We start from the raw sequence: 26,417 nt of genomic DNA, 5'->3' as shown, positions 1-26,417 counted from the left end.
CAGATCCACTGTTTTGAGGGTTCCCGGCCAATATTAACCCATACAAGACCTGAATGGTCGGGGCATGGTTAGGCAGCGGGGTCACGCTGAGCTATGGTGGCTAAACCTCCACTGCCCCAAAGAACAGGCTTTTCTTGTGAGCAGCTTTTGTCACTACCCCTCCACAGAACTGGCGCAGGCTCAGGCTCACAGACATCAGCCAACTATGTAGCAGAAGAAAACAGGATAACGTTTCACTTAAAGATACTACAGGACAATCAACACAAAGGGAAATGAATGCACACACCACTTATATTACTTGATATTTACTTATAACCTCCATATTTTATTCATGAATTTTACAATTCCAAATATAATGAAACAGTTAGAGTACTTTATTACAAAGCTTATAAAATAATTAAATATTACACTTATATTTTTTGCTTTTTTTACACCATAATTCATACTTTGTGACACTGCCATTTTCTTTCCTCAGTTGTCACTTAAGGAAGTGAGCAAAGAAATATAAAGGAAAAGCTATGCATTAATAAATTAATTATTTTACATCAAATAATAAAAAGGACACAATTATAAAAACAAAACCAAAAAACCCCTTGTAGTTTTCCTAGAAAAAAGGTTGTAAGTACACAATGTCCAATATCAAGACAGAGCGGTGTAGGTTGAGATATGTTTCCAATCATCATTTCTTAAAGTATCATAGAATACATGTTTTTAATTTAAACTGTTGCAGAAGGAACTGCTAATTTTAAGTGACCACTGTCTGGCATTAGTGCTGAGCTGGCTAATCTTACGTTGAAATGATACTTTAAAAAAACAGTAAAACTGAACTACATTCATCAAACAAAGTTGTGGGATTGGGTGGAATTAGATAAATATGTCCCTTGTAGGCACTCCCCAGAAAATTACAGTAGAACACAGCTCTGTCTCAGAACGGGTTTGGCAAATAGGTTGGGTACTTTTTCAATGCAGAAACTTCTAAAATTGTACCATTTGATATATAGTGTCACCAAACATCTCGATACTGAATGATTACAAAAATCATTATGTTTACATTTCTTTTGTTTGCTGGTGGATTCTGAACTAAATAAAAGTATTAAGAGAATGTATAAAAATATAATTGATTTTTATTTGGTTAGAGTAAATCATCCACTTCTCTTTTTCATTTTTTTTCATATAACCTGTGTGAATAAATAACTATTTAGAGAAGTTTAGCATGAATTAATGGACTGTAATATTCTTGTTATTTCCTTTGGGTAACGGATGAATCAAAATTTGCAGAGAGATTTGAGATTAAAAGGAAGACATTCTTCAGTATCCTGGCATTCAAACAAACTAGCTTCTGAAAAAAACTACTTTAAAATATAAAGTTTAAATTTTAAAATGACATATCTAATGAGCTTAGAAAGTTGAAAACATAACCATTGAGCTCAATAAATCTGAGTTCCTTGAGTTAGTTGAAATATGAAATTCTATTTTACTTGTAACACAGCAATATCAAAAGTCCGAATATTCTAATGCTGAATATTTCTAGGAATACATTTCAAGTTACTAGTTAACCACCTCTGAGTTTCTACAGAAAGCAGAAAATGAATTCTTCAAAACAATAAAAACATTAGCATGATGCAAAACTTGCTTTTCCAGCAGCAAGTCTAATAGAGAAGCACCATATATCTTTGTAGTGCACTATTTACTTCTTGTGGTCACACGTGTGACGCTGCATTCTCCAGACAACAGCCATTTGAATGTCTTTCTGTGAAAGTGGCAGTGAACAGCTTCCTTACCCTGCGATGATAGTATAATAAAAAAAATGAAAGAAAACACTTTTGATAGTGCGATCTGCCATGCTGCCACGCTGTAACCTTCCTCCTCGAGCTCCCAATCTCTTTTGCTTTGCATTCTGGTAAATTAGCCAGAAAAGGCTTCCTTGCCTTAATTTCTTCCTCATAACATATGACAGTGCAAAATGACACTTTTAAAGAAAGAAGAACTGCCCCTCGAGTCTCAGTGCTCAAGTGATCCATAGTACCCTGTACTTTAGTGAGGTCAGCAAATAAAGAAAAAAAAGAAACATTCCTTTTTCAACATATATCCAAGAATTACTGTACCTCAGACATTCCCTTAAATAAATGTCTCTTCCATCAGTGGTTTATGTGGCACCATGTCTTGCCTCAAAGCAAAGTTAATTCCAACATAAATTGAAGAAGAGAATCCTGTCACTGAAGGGTTCAGATAACACGCTGCTATCAGTTCTTCTTCGTGCATGATTTACAGCATTGCTTGCCATAAAATTTGTGGTTACAGACACCATGCTGGGGTACCAGATGACACCAAGTGAAGAAATCCACACAAGAAGGATCATCTGAAGGAAAGAAATCCAAGCAATATGGTAAGACTGTGTTTTAGCAAGTCTACAAGTCAGGCAATAGTTCCGCATGCTTGTATGCACTTGGTAATATTAAAAACACAATGAGTGACTCAATTCAAAGGAGAGGAACCATGAACTAGCTTTCATCTCAAAAATACTAGTTTCTTTTTTAATTTGTTAAGAGATGTTTAATTTGTTAACAGATCAAATTTGTTAAATTGATAGAGATAGAGCTAATATAATAGGGTCAGAGGCTAAAGGAATTCAAAAAATCAGAGCACACTTCGAAATTTAGGAAAACAGGAGGAAGTTCCACCATAGAGGATAAAAAAAGTCACCTGTGTTTTCATCTCTGATTACAAATGTTGTTCTAAAGCACAAATGAGCCTGCTCCACGCTTGATTCTGATTGCTTGTTGCCAAAACTTCACATGGAGCTTACCTTCACCTCAAAGTAGTGTCAGCTCTGAGTGTATGTGCATGTACACACAAAACACGTGGCAATCTGAATGCATGGACCCTACACTGTGCACGTGTGTGCACAAAGTGCTCTGCTATCTGTTTGTGTTCCAACGCTTTCCAGAGGGACTTATTTCTCCGTTTGACTAGGCAGGGAGCCTAAGAAATCTCTCTTCTTAGACACTTTAGTTAGGTGGCATGAATCAGGCTTTTAGGACTTTGACTATGCCATGTTAGTGAAATCTTAATTCACTGCAATGGGAAAAGAGACAGGCTGAAAATCTTTAGTTCTGAAAAGCCCAGCTTTTAATTACAAATATAAATAAACTGTATTTTTCAATTAAGATTTTATTTCCCTTAGATTTATGCACAGATCATTTATACACATAGCCCAGTCGCTTTAAAAACATTTCCTAACTGCTCCTTTCTACAGTTTTGTAGTGGATGCTTTATGTTTCTTTAAAAGAGCAGAGTGATGATTCATATAGATGATTTATAAACAAATTCACCATGTCTGAGAGAGCAGTAAGACATTTAAATGAGGTTTAGCAAAATTTATAGCTAAACTGAAATCTCCTGTGAGCATGGGAAAAGATTCCATTTGACTCTCAGAACTACTGTTTACATGGTCAATAAAAGGAATTTACAAGGAGACAGTGAAGAAAAATCTAGCCACCGTTGTCTGCGTTCTCAGATCAGCTAAGCTGAGTCACAGAAGATAAATGCTCCCTCACATAGCACAGACAACTGCTTCATATGCTGTGGGCCAGGAGTGATCTCCGTCTCTCTATAGGAACTTCTTTTGATTAGTCACCACTTTGCTTTTTTGATTCCCTTTTATATGATGGCAAAGGTGATTTTGTATACCTTTATCACCCTCAAATTTATTTGAATGAATAAGAAAATAATTTAATAATTATATATTTTTAAAAGATGCCATTCTATTGCTCAGTTTTTAATAACATAAGTCTGTCTGTAAATGCTAATGTTATGTAAAGAAAATACTGTCCTTGAACAAACAGTTATCCAGGAACTAGAAAGCTGCAGCCCTCCCACGCTGCAGCATTGCTTTTCTGTTCTTAACTGAGTGTAAGCAGGGATGGAACTGGGAGTTCAGCACCAGCTTTCATGTTACTTCATCTACTGTCCACCAGACAGAATTTGGGGCTGGGTGGCCCCAAAGCAGACAACAGATGAAAAACATGCACAGCACGAAGTGAGGAAAGAGGTTCTGACTAAGTCAGGAAGAAGCTCTCCTGCCATGGAAGGGTAAATTTTCAAAAAGTATGAATTACTGTTTTAAAAAAAAAAAATGTATAAGCACCGAGAAGGCAATCTTAATAAATCTTTATGCTCCTTTTGAAGATCGGAGTGCAATGCTAACATTACAGAGGTATGGCTGAAAACATTACTCTTGGGACCGAATCCAAAGACCATTGGAATGAACACAAAGAGTCCCACAAACTTCAATGGATGTGGATCAAGCCATCAGTTCCTTATTTCTATTTACTCAAGTATTCATAATAGTGTTTAAATTTCTATTCATTTTAAGCAGTTGGATTTACTAGGAGTTATGGTGACCGTAACTGCATTTAACAGATGGAAATGACCCAGTTTGTCTAGGAAAGTGTGTAAATTCTCCCTGAAACATTAATTTCTTGACTGTGATCACTGAGCTGGAGCTGCATGGCTGATAATAGAGACTGATTTGCTTCAATGTGATTCCAGCACAGCTGGTTCCCTCTCTTTTTGCTGGTTTAGACAGAAAGTTAGAGAGCAGTGAAGAGATAATTGATCTCTAGAGCCTGATGACCCAGTTATAATAAAGGGGAAAGGGCTCCTGCAGATGTGAGGAGAGAGAGAAACAGGCCAAGGCCAAAATTAATAACAGACATTACTCCAGACATGAAATACAGCAGAGAAAGGCAGGGGTGAAAGGAAAGTGCTTGCTATATCATGACAGAAAAAGATGTAATACAGAAACTCCAAAGTACAGCAGAACTTTTTAGGAAGATTAATTCAAAGTGTTAAGAACATTTACTTATACAAACAGCAGAACTATTTACTTGTTCCTTTTAGGGCCATTTAATCTATATATCCTTGTTTGTATTCAGGTTCCCTGATGTATAGTTTGATCCTCTGCATGTCTTGAGTTGATGCAGTAGAATGCTCTGTTGAGGTACCACTGGATTTTACAGGGTTTCTGTGCACAGTGAATGCCAGGAATCGGTACAGATGAGGGGGGAGGTTGCCTAATGTCAGTTTACAAGGTGCAGGGCCAGAGCTTGACCTTTGCTCCCAACTCTATTACCACCTTTTTCTTGCAATCCGGCCTAGGTTTTGTAGAGGTTACTTTCAGCTCCCAGTTTTAAAATGGTAACAAGACAGTTAATGTACGGTCTTTTGGAAGTTAATGTTTAAAGTGCTTTAGCATACCTAGACAACTGGCATTACATGGGACAAACCTGGACCTCCATGAGCTTTTTCCTGCAGTTAAGAGGGAGTCACAAACTGTAACCAGCTTTTAAGCAAATACATGGGATGGGGCTAATGCACCACTCTCTTCCTGTGGCAGTTCTGAGAGAATTCCACTGTTCAGAGTGACACAAAACCTCTCGCTCCTCCAGCTCCTCTAGACTTGCAAAACACACTGAAGAGGTGGAGAGGGATACAGCTGACATACCAGTGAGGACTGAGCTTAATTTCATGTTCCCTGATTGCACATCATACACTGCTCAGAAGCAGTAAGAAGAGAAGTACATTCTAGACAAAGCATTTTTGGACTCCCAGGATACGGGTGCAATCTGAACCTTGGGCAGACTTGAAAAGACTAAAAGTAAATGGCAAATTCTTACTGGTTAGTTCAAAAGTTGCTATTTTTAATCATAAAACAGTACCAGCATAGGATGCTTCTATGTTATTCAACAAGATAGCATAAAGATGCAGCTCAGAACCAAATAGCATAACTTTTGGACATAATTTTTTTTTTTTAACATATCCCTTTTTTTAAAATCCCCTGTGTCAATTATACTCTCAAGTCTGATTTAAGATAGTTCACTTTGAGAAGAGAGATGTTGTAGTATCAGAGAGTAACTATAAAGCTGGAAAGTCTGTGAAAAAATCATTTATGAAGGAACATGCCAAATACTAATCTTCAGTGGGTGTAACTGGAAAAGGTGATTTTTGCTAGATGTAGAGTTCTAAGTAACCAACCCTGCTGCAGCATGTAGAGCTGAGATTTACCTCTTTTCACAGGGACTGGGCAGAAGTTAGTATTGCAAGCTCTGAGGATTGCTGGTTTCTGATGGGGCAAGCACCCAGAAGCTGGTCTTCCTTGGCGCAGGCACTGTACGCTTCGGGTTTGCACCCCCCCTCCACATGTTACTGTACACTGTAGAGAGAAAAAAGTAAAAGCCGTCTTTCATTACTCTCTGGGAGCCCATGAAAGCCAAAGGAGTAACATTCAAGGGCTTTGGGTGGGACTTTCAAAGCAAGAGAGATCAGGATCGGATGTGTTGCTGTTCAGCAACCCCCATCAGGACCAACTTTTCAAAGATACGTGCATCTGTTCTCCCTTCCACAAGTTTGGTTATTTAATGACTCAGCTGAAAACTTGGTTCTTTACTTAGACATCAAGACAGAAACGGAACATTTTAGAAAACCTGTTCCTGATTGTCTGCACTGATTTCTTGTGAACTCTGAGCCTCTGGGCCTGATCCTGCTGTCTGAACAGAGATAAAACTCCCATTGGAACCATAATTATGGCAGTATCTGGGGAAAAACACTATGTGTTTGCAGGAAGATCTATGAAGTATTTTAAAATGAATAAGCCTTTTACTTGTATGTGTTTCATGAAAAGTTGTCTTTAAGATAAATGTGATCATTTTCATCTGATTACAATTGTCAGACATACATTGTTTCATGTATATGTTATTAAATGAGTGTGTGTTTCGTTGATATGTGACTCATAAAGTAGATAAGTTCCAGAAATACAGAAGCTTGTTTGCAAGAATGTAGAAACAAATACAGACTGATCCCGTAATTAATCATAGTATTTAGGGAATTCCAGGCAATCTGTGCAGATGCTCAAATACATTGTGCATATAGATATGTAATAGTTCAACCACAGTGCAGTTCGAAGAAGACTGAGAAGAAAGCGTTGGAAAATGAGCGTGGAATGTAGTGCCTCTCGAGCATGAATAACATTTTTAGGTGACATTCTTCAGTCTCAGGACAAAGAAATGAGCTGCACCAAAGTACATGATGGATGTGGACCAGCTGCATCATGTTTCAGTGGCAGAGCAGTGTGACCTTCTTTAGGGAATGGCTACGTGCAGGAGACACCTGTGGACTGCAGTACTGGAGATACCTCCTCCATACAGTCGGACATACAGCACCACGTAAGCCTGGAGAGAGCTTTAATCTAGGGAGTGTGGACTCACACTGCCATAGTCACAGCAGTGTGGGCTTCAGCATTTTACACCCACCAGGTGTTTGTGCCAGTCCAGCTAGCATTTGTTCTGCGGCATGTGATACTGCAGCTTTTCTAGGTTTGGTGCTCTCTAAGCCTAGCACTGCAGCCTCACCATCTAATTAGGGTGGATACACTGTCCAAGAGTCCGCAGTCACATTGCATTTGTTTTGTTCTTTCACACTGTGTAGTGAAAAGCACTAGGGGATGCTACTTGAGCTAATGTGTAGAGAAACTTGTTCCTTCTGTAAATGCCATAAAAGCCAAAACATGAAATAGTGCTGGAGAGAGTGTTAGTCAGGACAGGGAGAGAGGTGAGAAAGTTTCCTATTCCTACCTGCTGCCAGGGTGAGGAATACCAGCCAGACACCGTGTTATACAATGTTTGCGATGGACAGGCTCCCTTGTTACAAGCTTCTTCCAGGTTAGTGTTTGGTTTCTTGATGTTTCTACATCTTCTCTGAGGAAAGGTGATCAATTTCCCATGGATGCTTTTCTCACCACATTTTAGTTCTCGCTTTTGTACACCTGGGCCACAGGAGGCTGAACACTGCAATGGTAAAGCACACCTTTTAAATCTATAGAAACACATTCAGATGAAGGAGAATGTGCTATGTGCAAGAGACCCCAAATTATGCGAAACTACAAAAGCATTGTATAACTGAAACCACAAAGACCATGTTCTATAATGTGTAAACTGAAATATGAATCCAAGTCAGTGAAAGTCCTGAAAAACAAAGACATCAGGGTACATGTGACTACATCTGGATGTAAAGAACTGTTTTTATAGCAGCTTGCCTAGAACACCTGATTTTCAAATGACAGCACAGCTTTCTTTCCCCCACATGGTTTGTGTGTGTTCCTGAGTCAACGTTTCCAAAAGCAGCAAAGGAAGGCAGTGAGCCATGTAACTGCACTGCTTTACCTCACTCCAGGAAGAAATCACCCACTGGAGTCGGTCGTTTTTGGGGCAGCGTCCTAGCACACAGGTCTGCTGGGATTCAGGTTTATGGTCTCTGCTGCACATACTTTCAGGCAAGATTTTAACCTTGGGAGAACCGGTACTTTTGCAGTAGACATCCCGTTTCTTAACACCTCTCCCACAAGTCTTGGAGCACTGTGATGGAAAGAAATATTCATTTGAACTAGAGGAAATGAAAATTGGCATTATTTGTACTTTACAGCAGATCATAGAAACTGTGGTAATGTGCTGTGTAGCTGCCATTATAACATAAGTAAGCTTGAAATTGTATTGGTAAATAAGCAACAGTAACATCTGTATGTCACTTCTAAAACATTGTTCTAAGTGCTTTCTTAATGTAAACTATGAACTCTTACAGCCCCCATGTAGAACAGATAAGTAATATCTCTTTTCCGTAGATGAGGTAAGTTGGACTTGTGAGCAAAATACTTTTTTCCCTGGACAGCACAGTTGAAAGTTGGTCCTAACCTCCCATCACAAAATCTCCCACGGCAAGATGTTCTCAGCTATTTGTTATTTTGTCCTCACCTTGGCCTAGAGGGATGAGATAGAGGCAGAGCGTACTACCCAGGGAATCTAGACATAACTCCTTCACCAAATGAATCTCACTACAAGACAGAATCTGATACAGACAATGGTTGAGAAGTTTGACCAAAGATATTTTAATTGCCAAGTTTACAACTGAAGCTTAGGACAAGTCACCAGTGAATAAATATGCATTGCTGAACCGTGGCTCAGTTGAAAAGACATTCTGTAGTTTTCATTGCCTTAGCATACAACAAAATGCATAAATGAGCCATTTCTGATGAAATGAAGAAATGAACGGCCCTGAAATAATGCTGCCAGCTTTCTACCTTGTTGCATCCTCTTCTAATTGTTCCTTTTACTAATAAGTAAGGGGCACATTCCAAGGCAGAATCCTGCACTATCATGATCTGTATTAAATCACAAATGTTTTTAAAGGATTTCATGAAAGCAGAGTTGTACTGAGGATTCAAAAGAAATATCTGCATGCTGAAAATCTGTGCTTTTAATCATTCCCCCAAACAAAGAAAAAACTCCTTTCATTTAAAATTACTCTGATTTGTGTAGTACTTTGCATTTTTTGCCTCTTAACTCCTTTGAGCCTGTGATGCAACAGACAAATCTTAAGAACTTCACTAATTTGTTCAATAGGCCTGTTCACTAAATTTCAGCAGAACTTGTGAACTTAATTTCCACAGGCTTATTTGAAAATCCCACCTTGAATTGTACACCTCTTAAAGAGGAGGAAAATGGATTTTTTTTTATTACTATTATTTATATTAGAGGAAGGAAACTTTGAAAATGTGAATGTGTTTGAAGACTGTTCTTCCTTTTTAAGTATCTAATCACCATACCTGGTTTTTATAATCTTCTGCCACACTAAGGTTTCCTTCACATACACTAGAAGAAAAGGTTTATTTTAGAGTGTTAAAACTCTGTTACAATGGACTATTGAGTAGTTACTGGTCCGTCATAGAACATTACAGGGCACTCCCCTGGAGAGACAGTCTGCTTCTCAGCTGGGAATGCTTAGGTCAAGATGTTCTTGAACATCTAAAGAGTTACAGTATCAAGAAGTGTACACAGAAGTAATAGTTTTTTCAGTAAATTTAAATCTCATTAAATAATGGTGGAAAAATAAAAATAATGTAGCTCCTTTTGATGTAAGTGTACTGTGAGTTCTCAAATCCCAGATTTCCCAGTACTTCATTTATCCTTACATTAACAGTTCACACTAGCATCAGTAGTAGTGAAAGAAAGAGCAGAGATGAGTTTTGTGTAAGCATGTGTGTGTTTTTTTTAACTCAGGCTGGTTTAATGTCAGGCAGTTCTAAGGTTTGTAAAGCAGGGTGTGTACACACAGGAATCTGCCCAGGGGCCTTATGCCCCTCATGGCAATTAACTGCAGCAATACTCTATTTGCAGTAGAATAGTTACTCTAACAAAGGCAAAAGTACAGAAGTGATTAGTGAATGTGAAAATCACAAATTTAACAACCCACAAGTCACATATATGTGTGCATTAATGTGCAACTCTAACCCCAAGTATTTCTTCATTCCTTAACTGCCTGTCATCTCTGAGAAAAGTTAATATTGCTGTGGGAAGTAATCTCAGAGGGGGGTTTTAATGGCTTTGAAGAATTCATAGAGCCTTAAGTTATGAAAACAGAAAAAAAAAAATCCATCTATTTGTATGTACCAAAAAGGACACCATGTGCCCACTTCTGGCAAGCCCTCCTGTCCAAGCACTTAGGAAGGCTAGTTAAAATATATACATAGTTTACATATTATCTTAATGAGTAGAGCCACTTGCAAAATACCGATCTTCACCAAGTTTGCACTATTCTTCCTTTTGAGCAGTTTTTGGCAATATTTTCATTATGCCAGCAGACAAAAATGTAAGTTTTTCTCCAAATTACCTGAGACCATGTGCCAGGGCTCCATTCAGGTGGGCAGTCCTGACTATTGCACATCTGCACCTGTTTAGGGGTGCTGACAGGACACAGGGAATGGGCCACTACCTCCTCTCTTTGGAAAGCCCTTTTCTGGACACACTGAATGAGACGACTTTGTTGCCCTCCTCCACAAGATTTGCTGCATGCACTCCATTCGCCTGTTGACCAGCTTAAAGGAGAAAATGTATGTTAGAAACACAGGAGTCCAATTAGCTTTATAAAATCTATACATATGAGCCACCTATGAAATGTGAATTATTCAGGGATTCTGCTTAGCCTACTCTCCTGATGTACTGATATCTGTTCAAGCAATCAAAAAGCTGTAGTTACATAATCTATTTTCAAAGCATGGAACATTTTGCTAGGGCTGAAATGTAAGTCACACAACTAGAAAAACCAGTATTACTTATTTACAGTTTTCATCTACCAGAACCAGCTTGCCTATGAATCCAGCCTGGAATCTGCAATTCCACAAGGACCAAGAGAGGTCCTGCCATTGAGGCTGGTGGAGTATCTGGAAGATCTAAGGGCCTGGCTAACAAATCACCATCCCTTTTTAACCACGTCTGTGCTTTTAATTGAAAAAATCTCTCTAAAACAGGAAAAGAAATGGTAGGATGATCACTTTGGTCACTTTAGCTGCTGAGACCTCCAAATAGATGAACCAGACCCAAGGACAAAGGAAGAAGCCAGATAGATGGAGTTCTGTAAGTTGGTAAGATTCAATTATTGGAAAGTTCTGCCCTGTGTTGTTACATTTTTTTCCTTTTTACATCTCTCTTGGAAGACAGGGCAGAGGAAGAAGACTCATCTAAGCTGATATAAGGGAAAAGCTGGCATGGCAGGAAAGAATGAGGCCAGTTTAGCTGAGCATGTACCTCCCAACGCATTTGAGCGTAGATACACTCACACAGGACAACAAGTGTTGGCGTGGTGCTGTCCAGTGGTATTTATGTCAAACCTTACCAGCCCCTGTTCACAACAAAGAACCTGCTTGATAAAATCAGCAGTCCTGTCACTAGTGTCTTGAGAATTTAAATGTCTTCAGACTAATAAATTTGGCAGACAGATGATGTAGAATCTAAATAAAACAGAGAATATTTAACCAGCAAAAGCTGTTGGGCAAATCATACTCCAGTCACAGGCACGCTTCAGTTACACATCATGTCACTGAAGTTACACAAAGTCTGAAGAATTACTGCCAATTGCTTAGGATAAGTTCAGTTTTGAAATGTCAATAGCTGCTCAGTATTTCTATGATTGAAGTACTGAGTGGGTCCCCAGCCTTTATGGAACACTTTGCAAACATACAACCAAGTGTCTGTCCTGAAAGGCTTACAGCATAAGACCATAAATAACAAGTAGATAGAAAACCAGAAGTGAAGAATCGAAGGAAATTATGAATGACTAAACGATTACTCACGTTGAGAACTCTTATTCAAAGACCCAGCACTGAAATTAAACTAAAGATTTTAAAACAGCAGTTTTACAAATTTTTAATAATTTATGCCACAGAAAAGGTTCTCGTCTCAAATCCGACTGCTTGGCCTATCCTACTTCCATGGTTTCTCACAGCATCCATCCTGTGACCACTGGAATAGCTGCTTACATACAGTTTTAATGACAAGAAAGCTTTTTTTTTTTCCTTTTCTTACTGTGTGAAAGATGAACAGCATCCCATTTGCCTGTCTGTTCATATCTGCCTGAAAACAAAGCTAATTTTAACTTGTAAAAAATGTATAAAAAGCCTATTTTGGAGAAATCCCATTGGGAATAGAAGAAATCCAATCTCTCAGTCTAGTAACTTCAGTAACTGCCAAAAGTAGTGGGAAATATAAAAAGCACTAATTTAAGGACAAAGAAATACTAATGAGAAAAGTCAGTAGTTATGTAATTCCAGAACACATCAGATATTTCTTTTTTTGTCTAATTTATAAATATTTGGATGATTGCAATATGAACTTCTGGAAAAAAGTTATAGTTTTAATCCATTTTACAACTTTTAATTAATTTGCCTTGATGTTTCTGACAACACTGATTGGTAGAGCAACCAAAAGTGTTCATTTTAAGAGTTCAGTCACCATAACTGCCCAGAAAGTTCCCCTCTTCACAGAGGAGAGGGCAATAACCCTACTTTAATGTCCTCTAGTAAACTGCCATTTTCCAAGATTATCTGGGCTGTGATCCAAGACTATCTTTCATTAGCTCAAATAACTAAATAATTATGACCAGATTTGGCAGCTCTGAAATCCAACAACAACAGTGTGCAATACTGATGCCTTTCTGTGTTCTTACTGTTGGGACAGTAGTTTGTTCCTACTCAGACTAATAAGTCTTTGTTCTTATGCAGTAATTATTCCTCACTGACCTTTATAAGTCTGGAGCCTCTTTTATGTCACAAAACTGACACGCTTGTAGCTCATCTATTATTCACCTCCTTCCCTTGCCTATTATGCCTACTGTATTTGTTTTTGCTTTATTTGCTGGCTATTAAGCTTTCTTTGTTTCCTCCATGGTATTTATTGATACTACATTTTTTGATGTTGGTAGTCTCGGTTTTATGGGAAGTACTACATGCTGTGACTTTCTGGGCAGATTCCTCAGCAGAGATATTCTGGCATAGTTTCACTCAGCTGAATGGCAATCTGTTAATTTAAGACATGGTCCTACATGTAGATCCTCCATACATTAATATATCCTAAGGATTTAAAAAATAATTAATTAGTGAGTTGAATTGTTTTTCCCTAGAGGTGGCTTAGGGCTTTTATGGTTTTTCTTTTTGTACTCTTTCTAGGGTTCAAGTCATTAGTTGTGTTTTAAAGTAGTAAATCTAAGAATATCAGAGCAATTTAAGCATGAAAACATTGCATGGCCTGTCAAAATGGATATTCAGCATTTTCAGTGATAGGTATATCAGTGGATGTTCAAAACACGTTGGGATCTCTGGTTAATAGAAATGGAAATTTTGGGTGTGGTCAATAGAAAGGAGTATGATTTTGGTGAAGCTTTATAGCATGTAAATGCCACCTCAAAACAAAGGTAGGCATAAACAGCTTAAAAAGACTCCTGGGAACATCATAGACAATACATTTCTGTGTGCATGATACTGAGTTCATTGGATAAAAATAGTTCTGGCAGAAGATAAGTTGCATATGAAAAGATTGTGTTTGGCTACAAAGATTACTTAAAATTGGTATTGAGAAAATCATGTGGCTAAACGCAATCTAAAGAAACTGCTGAAGCAGGAACACGGGGCTCTCATGTCACATGTTACCATTATTTAAACCTTATCTCTATCGTTTTGTGGTCCTAATGTATAATTTGCCATTTGGATTTTGTGTACTCTGCTGTAATCTTTAAATTTTGCAGGAAATTCCAAACTATTATGGACTATTTTTTAATATGTTCAACATATTGCAAACTGTGGATTTTTAAGTAAAAACAAAGCCACTGCAGAACATACACATCTTTTTGCTTTGCCCCATCATCCTTTCCTGGACTGGGGGAGATGAGGAATGCTTCCTATTAAACTTCATTAAATGTGTTGTTTGATGAAGTATGGGAGTGGGCCTAGCTTTGCTTTTGCCACCCATTGCTTTTATCACTGCAGAGAAAAGTTAGCAGATGACATCAGGTTTAGAGTTTTCCTCCATTTCCTCTGCCTTCTGCTGCCTGTGCACTTCAATGCATCTTCAACAGACTTTATTTCTCAGTAAACACTCTTAATTTTCTCAACATATCGCTTTAGAAAATCTCCTGTTCTGGAAGTCAAAATGTCTAGCTCAACATAGTATAGCTTCTCTGATCTTTAATATATAAAATATAAAATTAAAAAAATGCTAAGGTTGCAAAGTCAGGAATCCAAAAGTGAAAAAAACAACAGAAGAAAGATGGCCAGTGTGTCCTCAAATCTACCCTTTTATATTCTAAACCACATAATACTGTGTTTAATTATATGAGCACACAACATTTTTTTTTACAAAGGACCCCTACTACAGCTACTATAAATCAGTGTAACTCCCTTGTTTTTAAAGGAGCTCTATTGATTTAGACCAGCTGGATTCTAAATGCTTATCTATACGTCAGTGTCTTCCTTTGCATCTCACCTTTCTTATGTCTTGTAGAAAATAAGATTGTTCACATAGGCAATGTCTTCATATTTATTTTTGTGGGCACCAGGAGCATTGCTGACAATTTATTTGGTTTAGATAGTCCTCTTTGCGGTATCATAATACTCTGTGGGACATGTTGTCCAAAAATCACTAATTACACTTCACAAGATTCTTTTAACCTAATCTAATATGTGGAATCTGAGTCATGGGGCCAAGCTTCCACACAGGGAGTAGCACTTTACTCAGGAAATGGTCTTATTGATTCAAGGTGAGTAAAGGTGGCAGAATGGGCCTCTAAGTAACTTAGATTTACTCAGTGTCACATAGCTAACCCCAGCACGGTGACAGAGCTGCAAGCAATCCTCAGGAGGTCTTGCTTAGCAACATTAGAAATACCGCCTCTGTTATTATCATTGGGCAGAAGCCTACACAACTAACATTTTTAAACAATTACTGTTTTATGTTACAGAATAAAAGTGAGTTCATCTAGCAGGCTATACAATTCTGCGTGCCTGTCAGAGAGGACTTCTTTCATGGCAAACTCAGTCATTAGGCACAGCAAAATGGTATAAAAATAAAGAGAACTTACTACGCTGGGCAGGGATTAGTATTGCATAGTTTTGTTTCAGTTAAAGGCTTCATCCTTGGGCCACAAAAGGAGGAATTAACTCGTGTACGATGATCTTCTAAACAAATTGCTTTTGCTGTAATGTGTCCTATGGAAGTATTAGAAAAAAAGAGTATAGTAAAATAAACATTTACACAAAATATAAGAGAAAAAGTAGAAGGGAAGAATTTTAACTAAACAAGTCCAGGCTCATCCTTGGTACAATTCCACTGAACTAAATAAAATAGGATTTAATTTGGCAACATGTTTTTAACATTAATTTCCTTCTCTGTAACACAGGTACTATTGAAGTCAGATGAAACATTTTCATTATAAACAGCATATTTGCAGAGTCTTCCCCCAGCAAAAATTAGTAATTCTTCAAATCCTAATTCCCTGCAGAAACTAGCAGTGTTTGCTTAGATCTCTCATCATGCACTTGAAAACTGCATCAAAACATTTTGCAACTTTTTACAGTGTATCTTTACAGACTTCAGAATTCTGCAGGTTTCTGTACCTAAACTCTATCTAGTGTCAACATCAGGACAGATTACAGAGAAGACTACAAATGCCTTAAGAGATGAAGTGATTTTATAGATTTATCTTTTAATTAAGATGTATCATTCACCTCACACATGGTTCATTTGGCACAGCAAGTCAAATTTGGAAACATGGTTGTTTCCATCATCTTTATATCCACGCTGCAACCTTCATTTGTTTTAAAGGGAAGCAAGAAAAATACAGTTGTCATATTTTATGTCTGCAGTGCTCCTGGTGGGTCTTTCCTCCATGAACAGTCTACTGAGATGCTGTGGAGTCTGACAACACGCTAGCAAGATATTCCTGAATTTCACCTGGACTTTTTTGCCAATACAAGAACATAACATGGCATTTCCTTGGTCACCCAGTCCTATACTTTGGTATTAAAGACAACTGCATCATTATATGACCCAGTTCCAATTTAAAGGACACTAAAATTTTAATTCTCAATTCTTTTTGCAGGAATTCCCACATTCCCGTTTTCTGCTTTCATTACATCCCAGAATTACTTTCACTGACAGAACATCCAGGATTTAGAAAAACAAATAGATGGTCTGCCCAAAGTAAACACTAGAGGAATATGGTAATAAGAACTCCTTAGCTTAGGTAGAATTTCAGACACTGACCTGGCAGAACTCAAATATTTGTAATTAAACAGTGAGGAGATCAGGGTGCAACTATCAGTAAAGGTCTTGATAATATTTTGGTCTTCAATTACTCTCTACAGATAAGATAAATTTTACTCATTATTTGGTATCTATGTTCCCAAATTACAACAACATCAAAGCACATATTTAATCGCCACATTACTTCAATATCAAGATACTATATACATATGAATTGACCTAAAGAAAAAAGACTGAGTCACCATAAGTGACATGAATTGGGACTGGCATTAATTCTTTTTACTCTAAAGGAAGTATAAAGGTACTTGAGCTATGTTATAAGTTGTAAGATAAAAAAGTAAGGACCAGGTGTTCAGTGTAACCCCCTGTATGTACTGATACACATGTTTGCAAAATTAAAGGCAGCTGAAATGTTTGAGATGCTTTTAAGAAATGAAAAAGAAGAGGATTGACAATTGGAAGGTTACCTACCACCACCACAAGTAGCTGAGCACTCCGACTGCACCGTCACCCAGGCGTAGCTATGTTTTTTGACAGATGTCTTGTTTTCATTGTTGGTTTTGGAAAAGGTATATTCCCAAGCAATCCCAGGATTTTTGCCTTGTAACAGGATCTATAGAGGGGTATGTGGGGTTTGTTTAAAAAAAAAGGGGAGGGGATTAAGGAAAAGAAAAGGATTCTGTCATTCTGAAGGAAAATGAACTAAATATGATACACAAGTAATATATGTCTACATACCATGTTTGTGAAAAAATTTTCAGGAGACTTAATTTTTTGATAAACTAAAACCAATCAAAGTAATTCCTAAACAGCAAAGCGTTTGCTTGGACTAGTGCCTGCAGGGCATATAACAGAAGAGTGCAGAAATACACGGTTCAGCATAATGCTCCTTTAAATCAGAAGGCATTTGACTGGATTGGTAAAGCAGAAATGGCTTCAGTAGATGTGAAATATCATCCAAAGACTTTTGGCAATGAGTATTAGTCACTGCCCCTGCCTCAGCTCTTGCTGCTCTGCTCCTGTGACTGGTCCTTAACAAATGGGTCCCTGCATTCACTGGGGGCTCACTGGCAGGTGCTGGAGTTTGCCTGTGGCAGTGCAGTGAGTGGATTAAGGATTTGGGGGTGGGAGAAATTTCCTCCATTTTAATAAGCAAAATCCAGGCTAGCTGATCCTTCCACAATGCCTTCTATGAATGAAGAAGCCTTTGCCCATTAAGTAAGCAGGACTCAAATGCTCTACTGAAAGAAGCTTGAGCACAGCAGTAGTATAGCTGTGTGGGGACTGGAAATAGAGGTGGTTAGATATGGCTTCCTCAGTTCTTGAGTCTAAGGGTATAAGTAGATGGGGTTTTTTCTTGTAAAAAGCTTTTTTTCTATGCAGACTGGGGATAAATTTTGTTTGGAAGACCCTCAGCTGGTATTTTTCTCATGATGATTGAAGCTGATAAAGCTTCAATCCAGGAGAGGACCTGTCCTTAGGTGTCTACAAGGCAAAAAGGACTGGAAAAATCTTTTATTCATGATTTTAGCATAATGTGTTAGAAAATTTATAGAAAGTGTGATTACTGACTATAATAACAACCTTTGTCATTTAACACAGGGAGCCTAGCTCTCAGGGGTGTACTATTTTAGTGGTGAATTATATTGCAGTTTTCATGTAGGCAACTTTCTAAAATTCACTGTATTCAATTCAAGTCTGAATTATAATCAATGCAAGATGCATGAACATCTGACACATACCTAAATTTGGGGAGAAATTTCTATTTAACAACATTTATTTTAGAAACTTTTTGGCAGCAAAGTGCATTTATATTCATACTTAATAGAAAAAGTGTAAGAGTTTACAGTTACAGAGCTCTATGAAGTTTTAATTCTTCACCAATATGGATCTGGTCATAGTATTATAAAGAGCAGGTGCAGTTAACCTCAGTTCTTATATATGCTTTTTGATAAGCACTAGCATTTCAAATACAATTTCAGTCTATGTTAATGATTACCATTAAAAATATTAATATCAGTTGAGTTCACGTGATGTCTAACCTGAGTGCTTAAGCAATCCATGTAGGTAGCACTGATCTCTGTGTAGACTGGTTTCATAAAATAGCAACAAACATGCATTTATGCTGTTTAAGACCAAGAAATATAATAACATTTCGAAATGTAGCCAAGGGTTTTAAAGTATTCTGAAAATGTACCTATTGGAAAACAGAAATTACCCATGACAGTGAAAATTCAGACCAAATTTACATGAACTCCAGCTCAATAATGAACACATGAAGGATCTGGACTGCATACTGTTTACTTTTCTAGAATAAAGGAAAACGGATGCTATATTTTTCATTCTTAGTAGCCAAAGATTTTATTTCAGTCAGTGAACCTTAATATTGATCCAAACTGAGACTTTAGTAATTAGGGCTATAAAAGGCAAAATACTTCCAAAAGAATTGGAGAGTACATGCCTTCTCATTGGAAGATTCAGATTAGAAGATCTGCCAAGCACAGATAAATTAAAGTATTTCATGTAAAAGTTTTCATCTCACCTATCCAAGTTTAATTCGTGAGCACCTTAGAATACCTGTGAGATTACGGAAGAAATAGATCTGAGAGTGATTACTGACCTCTCTATCTTTAATGAATATTCTTGATAGAAATAATATTACTATATCTGCTTTAGGGGTGAGTCATATATGTATGTATATATCACAACTGTTTTACAAGGACAAGATTCAAATCAAACACTCTGAAATTAGGAAACACTACTGTGCAACTTCACGCTGCCCTGCACAGACGCACTCTGAATCTCTGGATGTCATACTGTCTGTCCAGAAAGCCTCTCCCATGTTCAGTGCGCAAAGCACGTGATGCTCACTAATGAGCATTACAAAGTTTCTATATTTTACTTTATGCTCATTCATCAGTGTGTGGTTCTGTGCCCTATTTGCTATGCTCTATTCAACCCATTAAAAGTGTAACTTTTTTCAGGACCTTTCTTTTTCCTTGGCTATTCATCACTATCTGGTGTAAATGTTTTATAAGATTTAACAGCCTCTTCAGATGAAGGAAAATATCTCTTTCATATAAATTTTTATTTTTAGAAAGCTGTCCGACTGCTGATAGCAAAAAGTCAAGCTCTGTTAAAACAGCTGTTCCACAGTCACTTTGAATCGTGAACCTCAAGTCCATGGGCATTACAGTTTCTAGAAAAAACAGGTTGCAACAGTATGTGTTCACTCCACTGTCCTCTTAAGGACAAATTGAGACAAATATCTAATGTGTAAAGTTTCAGAACACGTGCTTCTGAAGAAAATAGGGTGTGTTAACCCTAATTGAACCCTAAGAATTGAGCCCCAGAAAACTATTCTTTAATTAAACCAGTACCTTTCCTGGTTCTTCTTACAGACCAGACCTCAAAATGCTTTAATTTGCTTTTACTCATTGGAAGGTCCTGTGAGTCCAAGGTATTAGCACAGATCTCAGCATCTCAGGCAGACAGAAACAATTTCAGAGAGTAGCTTTATTTTCATCTTGTGTTAGAAAAGATCTGGCTAATGTATGAACAGTCAAAGTCAGACTTCCTCTTTCATGGCCCTACGAGGATGCACTTTCTCCCATTTCAGAAGGTGCTCTGTGTTCCTTCAAGTGCAGAGGCTGAAATTCTATCTGGCCTTTTAGTAAGTCATGTGTCAAAAGACGAGGAGGTTTTGTCCATACCTCAAGACCTTGTGTAAGGGTTAGCCCTTGTCTCATTTGATTCTGACAACTGTCATAAAACTGTGCTATGTCAGTGGCCAAAAAAACAGTAAAGCTTAAAACTTTTCTAATAAAAAAATCTCTTGATGCATTAGACTGAACATTTGTCTTCTGAAAGTGCTCTTTACTTTGTGACAGTAGAGGCAAGAAACAGAATGAATGCATCCTGAACAACTGAATTCAGAACATGAAAGAGGGAGGATGAGAAGACAGAAGTGGCAACCAGTTTTACTCCTGTTAGAGTAATACTCTCCTGGTGCTTCACTAGAGTGAAGGGAATGAAGAGGAATTGATCTCGGACGAGTTCGAACAAGACATGTTAGTATCTATCACTTCAGAGAACAACCACACAATAGTGTAAGAAACTCGCAGCCTCCAGCTGAGTGAGTGCCTGTGGGGTAAATCCTGCACCCCAGGCAAGATGGGCCATACACAGTTTAAGACCTTGGGCTACCCCCCCCTTGCTCATTGGCAAGTAGACACAATTATAATGGGCAGATGAAGTGAACTTCCCCTCTGTTTCCTGGCCGGCAGCCAAAGCTAGAGCCCCTTCCCACCCAGCAGACTACAAGAGGGGATGTTTACAAAGCAAGAGCTGCATCACAGTCAGGTCGTCTTCCTCCTGTATCATGCCAGCTAAGTAGAAAAAGGGCAAAATCAAACTCTGGAAAAGTACTGGAGACAAAATATTGCAGGGCACAGAACCATATACTTTGAAGTCCCTGGCACTCAGCTGAAAATAGTATACAATGTATAATGTTCAAGTTTTTGTCAGGAATGCAATACTATTGCAAAGTTGCAATTTTGCCAAAGTAATGAGCATATAAAAAGTTTTCTATCGTATTTTCAAACATTCATTATAAAGCCCTTCCTTAACAACCCAATAACTGAAGTCTGCATATACAGCCAAGTTATCAGACCTACAAATTTGGAAAGACCTCCAGTGCTAGTCTACTTAACTGGATGCATTCCAGCATCTTTTCAGCCAACTGGCATTTGCTCCCAAATTTACAGCTGGCAAACAACCTCCTTAAACATTTCCAGTTCCTCAATAGAACTGTTTAATGTCTACCTTTAACACACCAACCACCTGACTTCAGACACAACACTCAGCAGCTCTGACCGCAGGGCGCAGAGTTATAAAATTTACAGCTTCTTGAGTTTGAAAACCACAGACTCTACGGCTGGAATCTGCCAGATCTATTCTGAAGAAAAAGAACTGTGGCTTTTGCTTAGGGCACAAAATGTTAAAACAATGGATAAATTGAATTCTCCTGAGTAAAGAACCTTTTCCTTTTGCTGCTAATTTTGATTTCAAAGTTAAACCAATAAATTTTCTAAACTAGCTATGCATCTGTCCCTTTGTTTGAATTTTTTTTTTTTTTTCCCACGGCTATCCTAAGTTTCCAATACAATACTCCATTTTGCAGGTCAAATTTTTAAAGAGTCTATCAACATTGCTTTGTTTTGATTGACTCTGTGCTTTTTGGGTGTTTTTTATTGTAAGATGTGTATGTGAAGTTACTTGCAATACATTGAATTAAAAGAGATTAATTTAGACAAGAGAAACTCCCCTTTCTTCGATAATATTCTGTCCAATGTATAGGAAAGCATACTAATGCCTGGTGTGTAACAAGCTGAAGAAATGACTCTATCTGTGTGAAGGACTAATAGACATTTACAAATCACTTACAGAGTGAAGCTGAGCATAGAGAAAAAGCCAGGTAAAGGAATAGCTACTGTTTACCCACATGTGCTTCATGTATTTTCATCTTTACTCATTCTGCATGTGCATAATTTACAAAATGGGCATGAGCCCAAACTTTGAATCCCAATATACATGGTAGCTTTGATCTGACTCTTCAAATTGCATTTGCATTTCCTGGGTCACTCCCATACTTTGTAAGTCTTTGATAATTCCTTTAGGTGGATGTAACAGAGTTAAGCTGTCTGCAGTGAGCCATCAATTAATAAGGGCAGATGGAGAAGTCTGTCTGTGTGGAAGACTAGTGCCTGGCTGCATTATACTTGGAGACCTGCAGTTTTCATCCACTGTGAATCTACATGCTGTTTAATAAATACTGTAACATCCAACATCCTAAGCCAGATTCTGACGCCTCTGTTCAGTCAAGACTAATTCCATTGACTTTTATGAATTTACTCTATTTTGAGTGGGATAAATCTAAGCATGCAGCATATGATGCTGATGGAAAACTGTTTAAAACTATTTTTAAAGCACAACTGTTGTCTTGAATAGGCAGTTATTGGATGGGATCCTTGACAGTGGCTAGCACCAGGAGCTTCAAAGGAAAGTGAGAGAACACCTGTTTGGAAAGCACCAGTAAAGGAAGAATTACCCATTAGTTACTTAAGCCAAACCTTAAAACAAAGGGGGTTTTATCCTTTCAATACCTCTAGTCACTTTAAACACAATCTTAACTAAAAGCTTATGACAACTATTGCTTTTCAAGAAGGTCCACTAAGGTCATTAAAAGGGAAAAAAAAAAAATATCCTTGAAAGGTCCTGCATGATCTCATTTCTACTTCAGCTGTTTCAAATTTATCTTCTGTTGTTATTGTGTCCCCATTTTTTTACTGTTCACATGCTAAATGTACAACCTTCAGAGATACTGTCCAGCTAATCTCTCCTCACTAACGGAGAACCCTTTTATCCATTGTACTGAATCAACATCTGTATCTTATAAGCACATCTTAGCTCTCTTTAGCTTACTTTCTCTTTAGGGGAAATCAGTACAAATTTATCATCTAGTAGCTAATAATAAATGTAATGCTTTATAACTGCAACTTGGCTTTCTCCCAGTGGCAGCTAGATCATCAGTAAAGTCATTCCACCTGGCCTCCTTTCTCTTCTTTTACCCTATTGATAAAGAGGAAGTGATTTACTGGTTTTAATTAGACATATTCCTGCCTTGAAGCTCCATGTACCTTCTCTTCCCTTGAATGCCTGCTTCTTTGCAAAGCATCCTTTCCATCTGTTACTTACTGCTGTCAAAATAAACTTTTTTTTTTCCTCACAAAGATTTCACAATTTCTTGATTCAATATTTCACCAAGTTTGAGGTAAACTTCACTGAGGATACTGATCCTATCTCGGCCTGAAAAACTTTACAGTGCTTTGCAAATCATATCTGACTTCTCAAATCAGTCAATTCTTCATCTGTTTATTGATTGAATGGAAAACCAAATTATTCAACTCTCATGTTTTTAAGTTAATCAATCCCTTGTCATGCAATATTTTTAATGCCGACATAACAGTTCAGTTTCTGTAGCCCTTTCAGAATCTTTCCCATAATTCAAGTGAGTCATGGAAAGTGACCGAATATTTTAACAAATGGATGTCACAAGTGAACCTCATATGATTGAGCCCTGTGACAGCAATGTCCCATGTGCTCTGCTAGTCTCTTCTGGAAAGTATTTTCAGCAGTTAGTGGTGCCCACTGGCAGCCCTTATTTGCAGAGCTAGATAAATGAATGGTGAATTTACTGCTTGTTTCTCCTCAAGTTCAACAGTTTTTAGTTAACAGAAAACCACTGACAGGGTCTTAAATTGAAAGTGCTGACTTTAGGTTACCTATGACCAAATGACAGATAAATGAGGTAAATATATTCAACTACATTAAAAAAAAAAATCCAGCATGTTTCCATTTAAGATGAGAGAATTATGCTAAAGAAACCATATTTTAATAAACTATTATTAATTTCTTACCCTAGATTATCATTTAACTATCATATTTTTACCCCTTTGACCACTGTCTATTATTTCATCTAACCTGAATATGACCATTTCAGGAACTGCCTTCTGAATCCATGAATATTTTTCATTTCAGATTTTATTGGTTTCTACAGACCCACAATCACCAAAGTATCAATAATACTAACTTCAGAAGGATACAGATACACAAATTCTGAAGGGCACTGGTTTACTCATTTCTGCCTTCCCTCCATCTGTGAAATTAATTCTTGAACAATTGAGAAAGGGTTATGATGAATTCTAAAACCTCATCATGCATTTAGACTTCCAGTAGCTGTGCTCAGGAAATACTAGTCCTACACATTTAATTTCACATTCATCTCCAATGTTGTCCTCCTCCAAAAACATTTGGCCACTGTAGTTTGTATTTTTTCTCCCACAACCTAGTTAAATTACAGATTCACTGCCCTTTGTCTTCTTTGGTATGACTCGTTCCCATAATTACATACATATAATACATGTAAATATATATATGTGTTTATTTTTTTTATTAAATTCCAGGGTAAATAAGAAAAGCACTTTATCAGTCTTTTTCTTGTCTCTTATCCATTTTTGAATAGTCTTTAGGACTGCAAAGTCTGATTAAATAATACATGCTCAGCTTGAACTATTGAAAAACCCGATAGAAAAGCAGATGCATAGGAGCCTACTGTACAATAAGATATAAATACACAACATTTTCTAGAACTGCAAGGCTGAACTTGGGATATGCAAGACAATAGGGAATTTTAAGATTCTTTTTCTTATTTGGGTTTCCTCCTTCTCTCTTAATACATGCTTCAGATGTCTCTTTCAAGAAGATACTTTGGAGAATGACTGCATTTCAAAGGAAGTGATTGCCTTGAGCACAGACTTGCCAGACCTGTCTGGACCCATACCTGGAGAGTGCTGGTCCCATCCTCTCCTGTGAATGTTGCTCAGAGGACGTGCCTAACCTGAACTTTCTGGATACATGCAGGGCTGATTTGCGTTCAGAAACATCGAAAACCTGGACTGTTTGAGTCACCACACAAATGTCTAGCAAAACTATGACTATAGAGTTAAACAGGCACAAGCTCTGTTAATCTGTCTTTCAGATCATAGAGGAATGTCAATAAATACACCTACAAAACCTTATATTTCTGCCCACCTGAATAATAAAAGTTCCTGTATTTATGCGTGCAGTTTTTTTTAATTTCTCAATACCTGCAGTGTGCATTTTTACAAGGGCTCGTGCTGAATTCCTCTGGAAAAAAAACTAATCTAGAAAATAAGTATTAAATTTTTTTTGAATATAACCTAATTAAAAAAAGAAAGAAATATCTGAAGATTACAGGAAGAAGTTGAGGCCTAAGCCCTGGAAAGCCTTATTTTATTGAAAACCAACTTAATTGGATAAAAACTTGCTGGCAGGAGTTTTTTCTATGCTTCTTTGAAAATTACAGATGAGATAAAAATAAAAACAAAGCTACAATATAGTATGTTTAAACACTCCTTTTTTCAGCCTTCTATCAGTTTCTGGTATTTACAGTTGAGGTAGGATTTGGTAGTATTTTCTATATAGCAGCAGTATTCATTATTACTGCTGCAAACAGATATTAAGTAATATGTGTATTTTCTCATAAAAGCATATTTCTTTAGCTTTCATTGGCATTTTTGCCGCATAGAGTTACTGGTAAAACATAAATAATGCAGATCTCTGAACACAGAAAATTTCGCTATTTTTTTCAGAATTCAGCTTGTTGAATATTGCTTAAATTATTGAAAGGAAAAAAAGTCTTAACTGCAGCTCATAGATATATATAATTGGGGAATACGTAACTGTAACATTTTCAGTCGTTAGAATCCCTAGTTACCAATGCCAGTGGTGTAGGTATTTCAATAAAAATACAAGGGAAGTTTAAATAAGCTCTCAAAGGAGCAATAGCCTACAGTTAAATGTTAAATCTTAATAAAACTGTTTAGCATAATTTGATAGGATGAAAATAGAAGTGTTATTTGGCACTAAAAATTTTTTCTTTAATCTTTATTCTGCAAAGTATGTGCATGATATTCAGCCAAGTTAAGTCATCTTGCAGGCAATTTATTATTCATACTTTAGGTCTATAATAATACAGTTCAATCTCCTTTGTATTATGACAAATAAGATTCCTGAGAGTTCAGCTTAATATTTCATAGTATTTAGCAGTGTACTTGTTTCTTTGGTGTAAGGCTATTTTGGAGATGATTACAGACATGGAAGCATGTCTGTAACTTGTAGACCAAACTCTCCCTT

At 37.3% G+C, this 26,417-nt stretch overlaps 1 protein-coding gene across 2 annotated transcripts in view; it reads right to left on the bottom strand.

Moving 5' to 3' along the window:
* Nucleotides 1-289: 289 nt before the first annotated feature.
* The window catches only part of ADAMTS18 (ADAM metallopeptidase with thrombospondin type 1 motif 18), an 80,152-nt gene continuing 54,024 nt past the window's right edge, over nt 290-26,417 (bottom strand). For both annotated transcript variants that reach the window (XM_074839877.1, XM_074839876.1), the window contains 7 exons: nt 17,112-17,253; nt 15,457-15,583; nt 10,720-10,924; nt 8,220-8,411; nt 7,632-7,844; nt 6,067-6,214; nt 290-2,359 (listed from right to left, as the gene is read on the bottom strand). In XM_074839877.1, coding sequence (XP_074695978.1) covers nt 2,244-2,359; nt 6,067-6,214; nt 7,632-7,844; nt 8,220-8,411; nt 10,720-10,924; nt 15,457-15,583; nt 17,112-17,253 — 1,143 coding nt within the window. In that variant the 3' untranslated portion in view covers nt 290-2,243. The remainder of the gene's footprint in view (nt 2,360-6,066; nt 6,215-7,631; nt 7,845-8,219; nt 8,412-10,719; nt 10,925-15,456; nt 15,584-17,111; nt 17,254-26,417) is intronic.

Source organism: Strix aluco, chromosome 14, assembly GCF_031877795.1.
Source record: "Strix aluco isolate bStrAlu1 chromosome 14, bStrAlu1.hap1, whole genome shotgun sequence".
Classification (NCBI taxonomy): Eukaryota; Metazoa; Chordata; class Aves; order Strigiformes; family Strigidae; genus Strix; species Strix aluco.
Note: the sequence above shows the minus strand (reverse complement) of the source record. Positions and strands in the feature narration are given on the sequence as shown.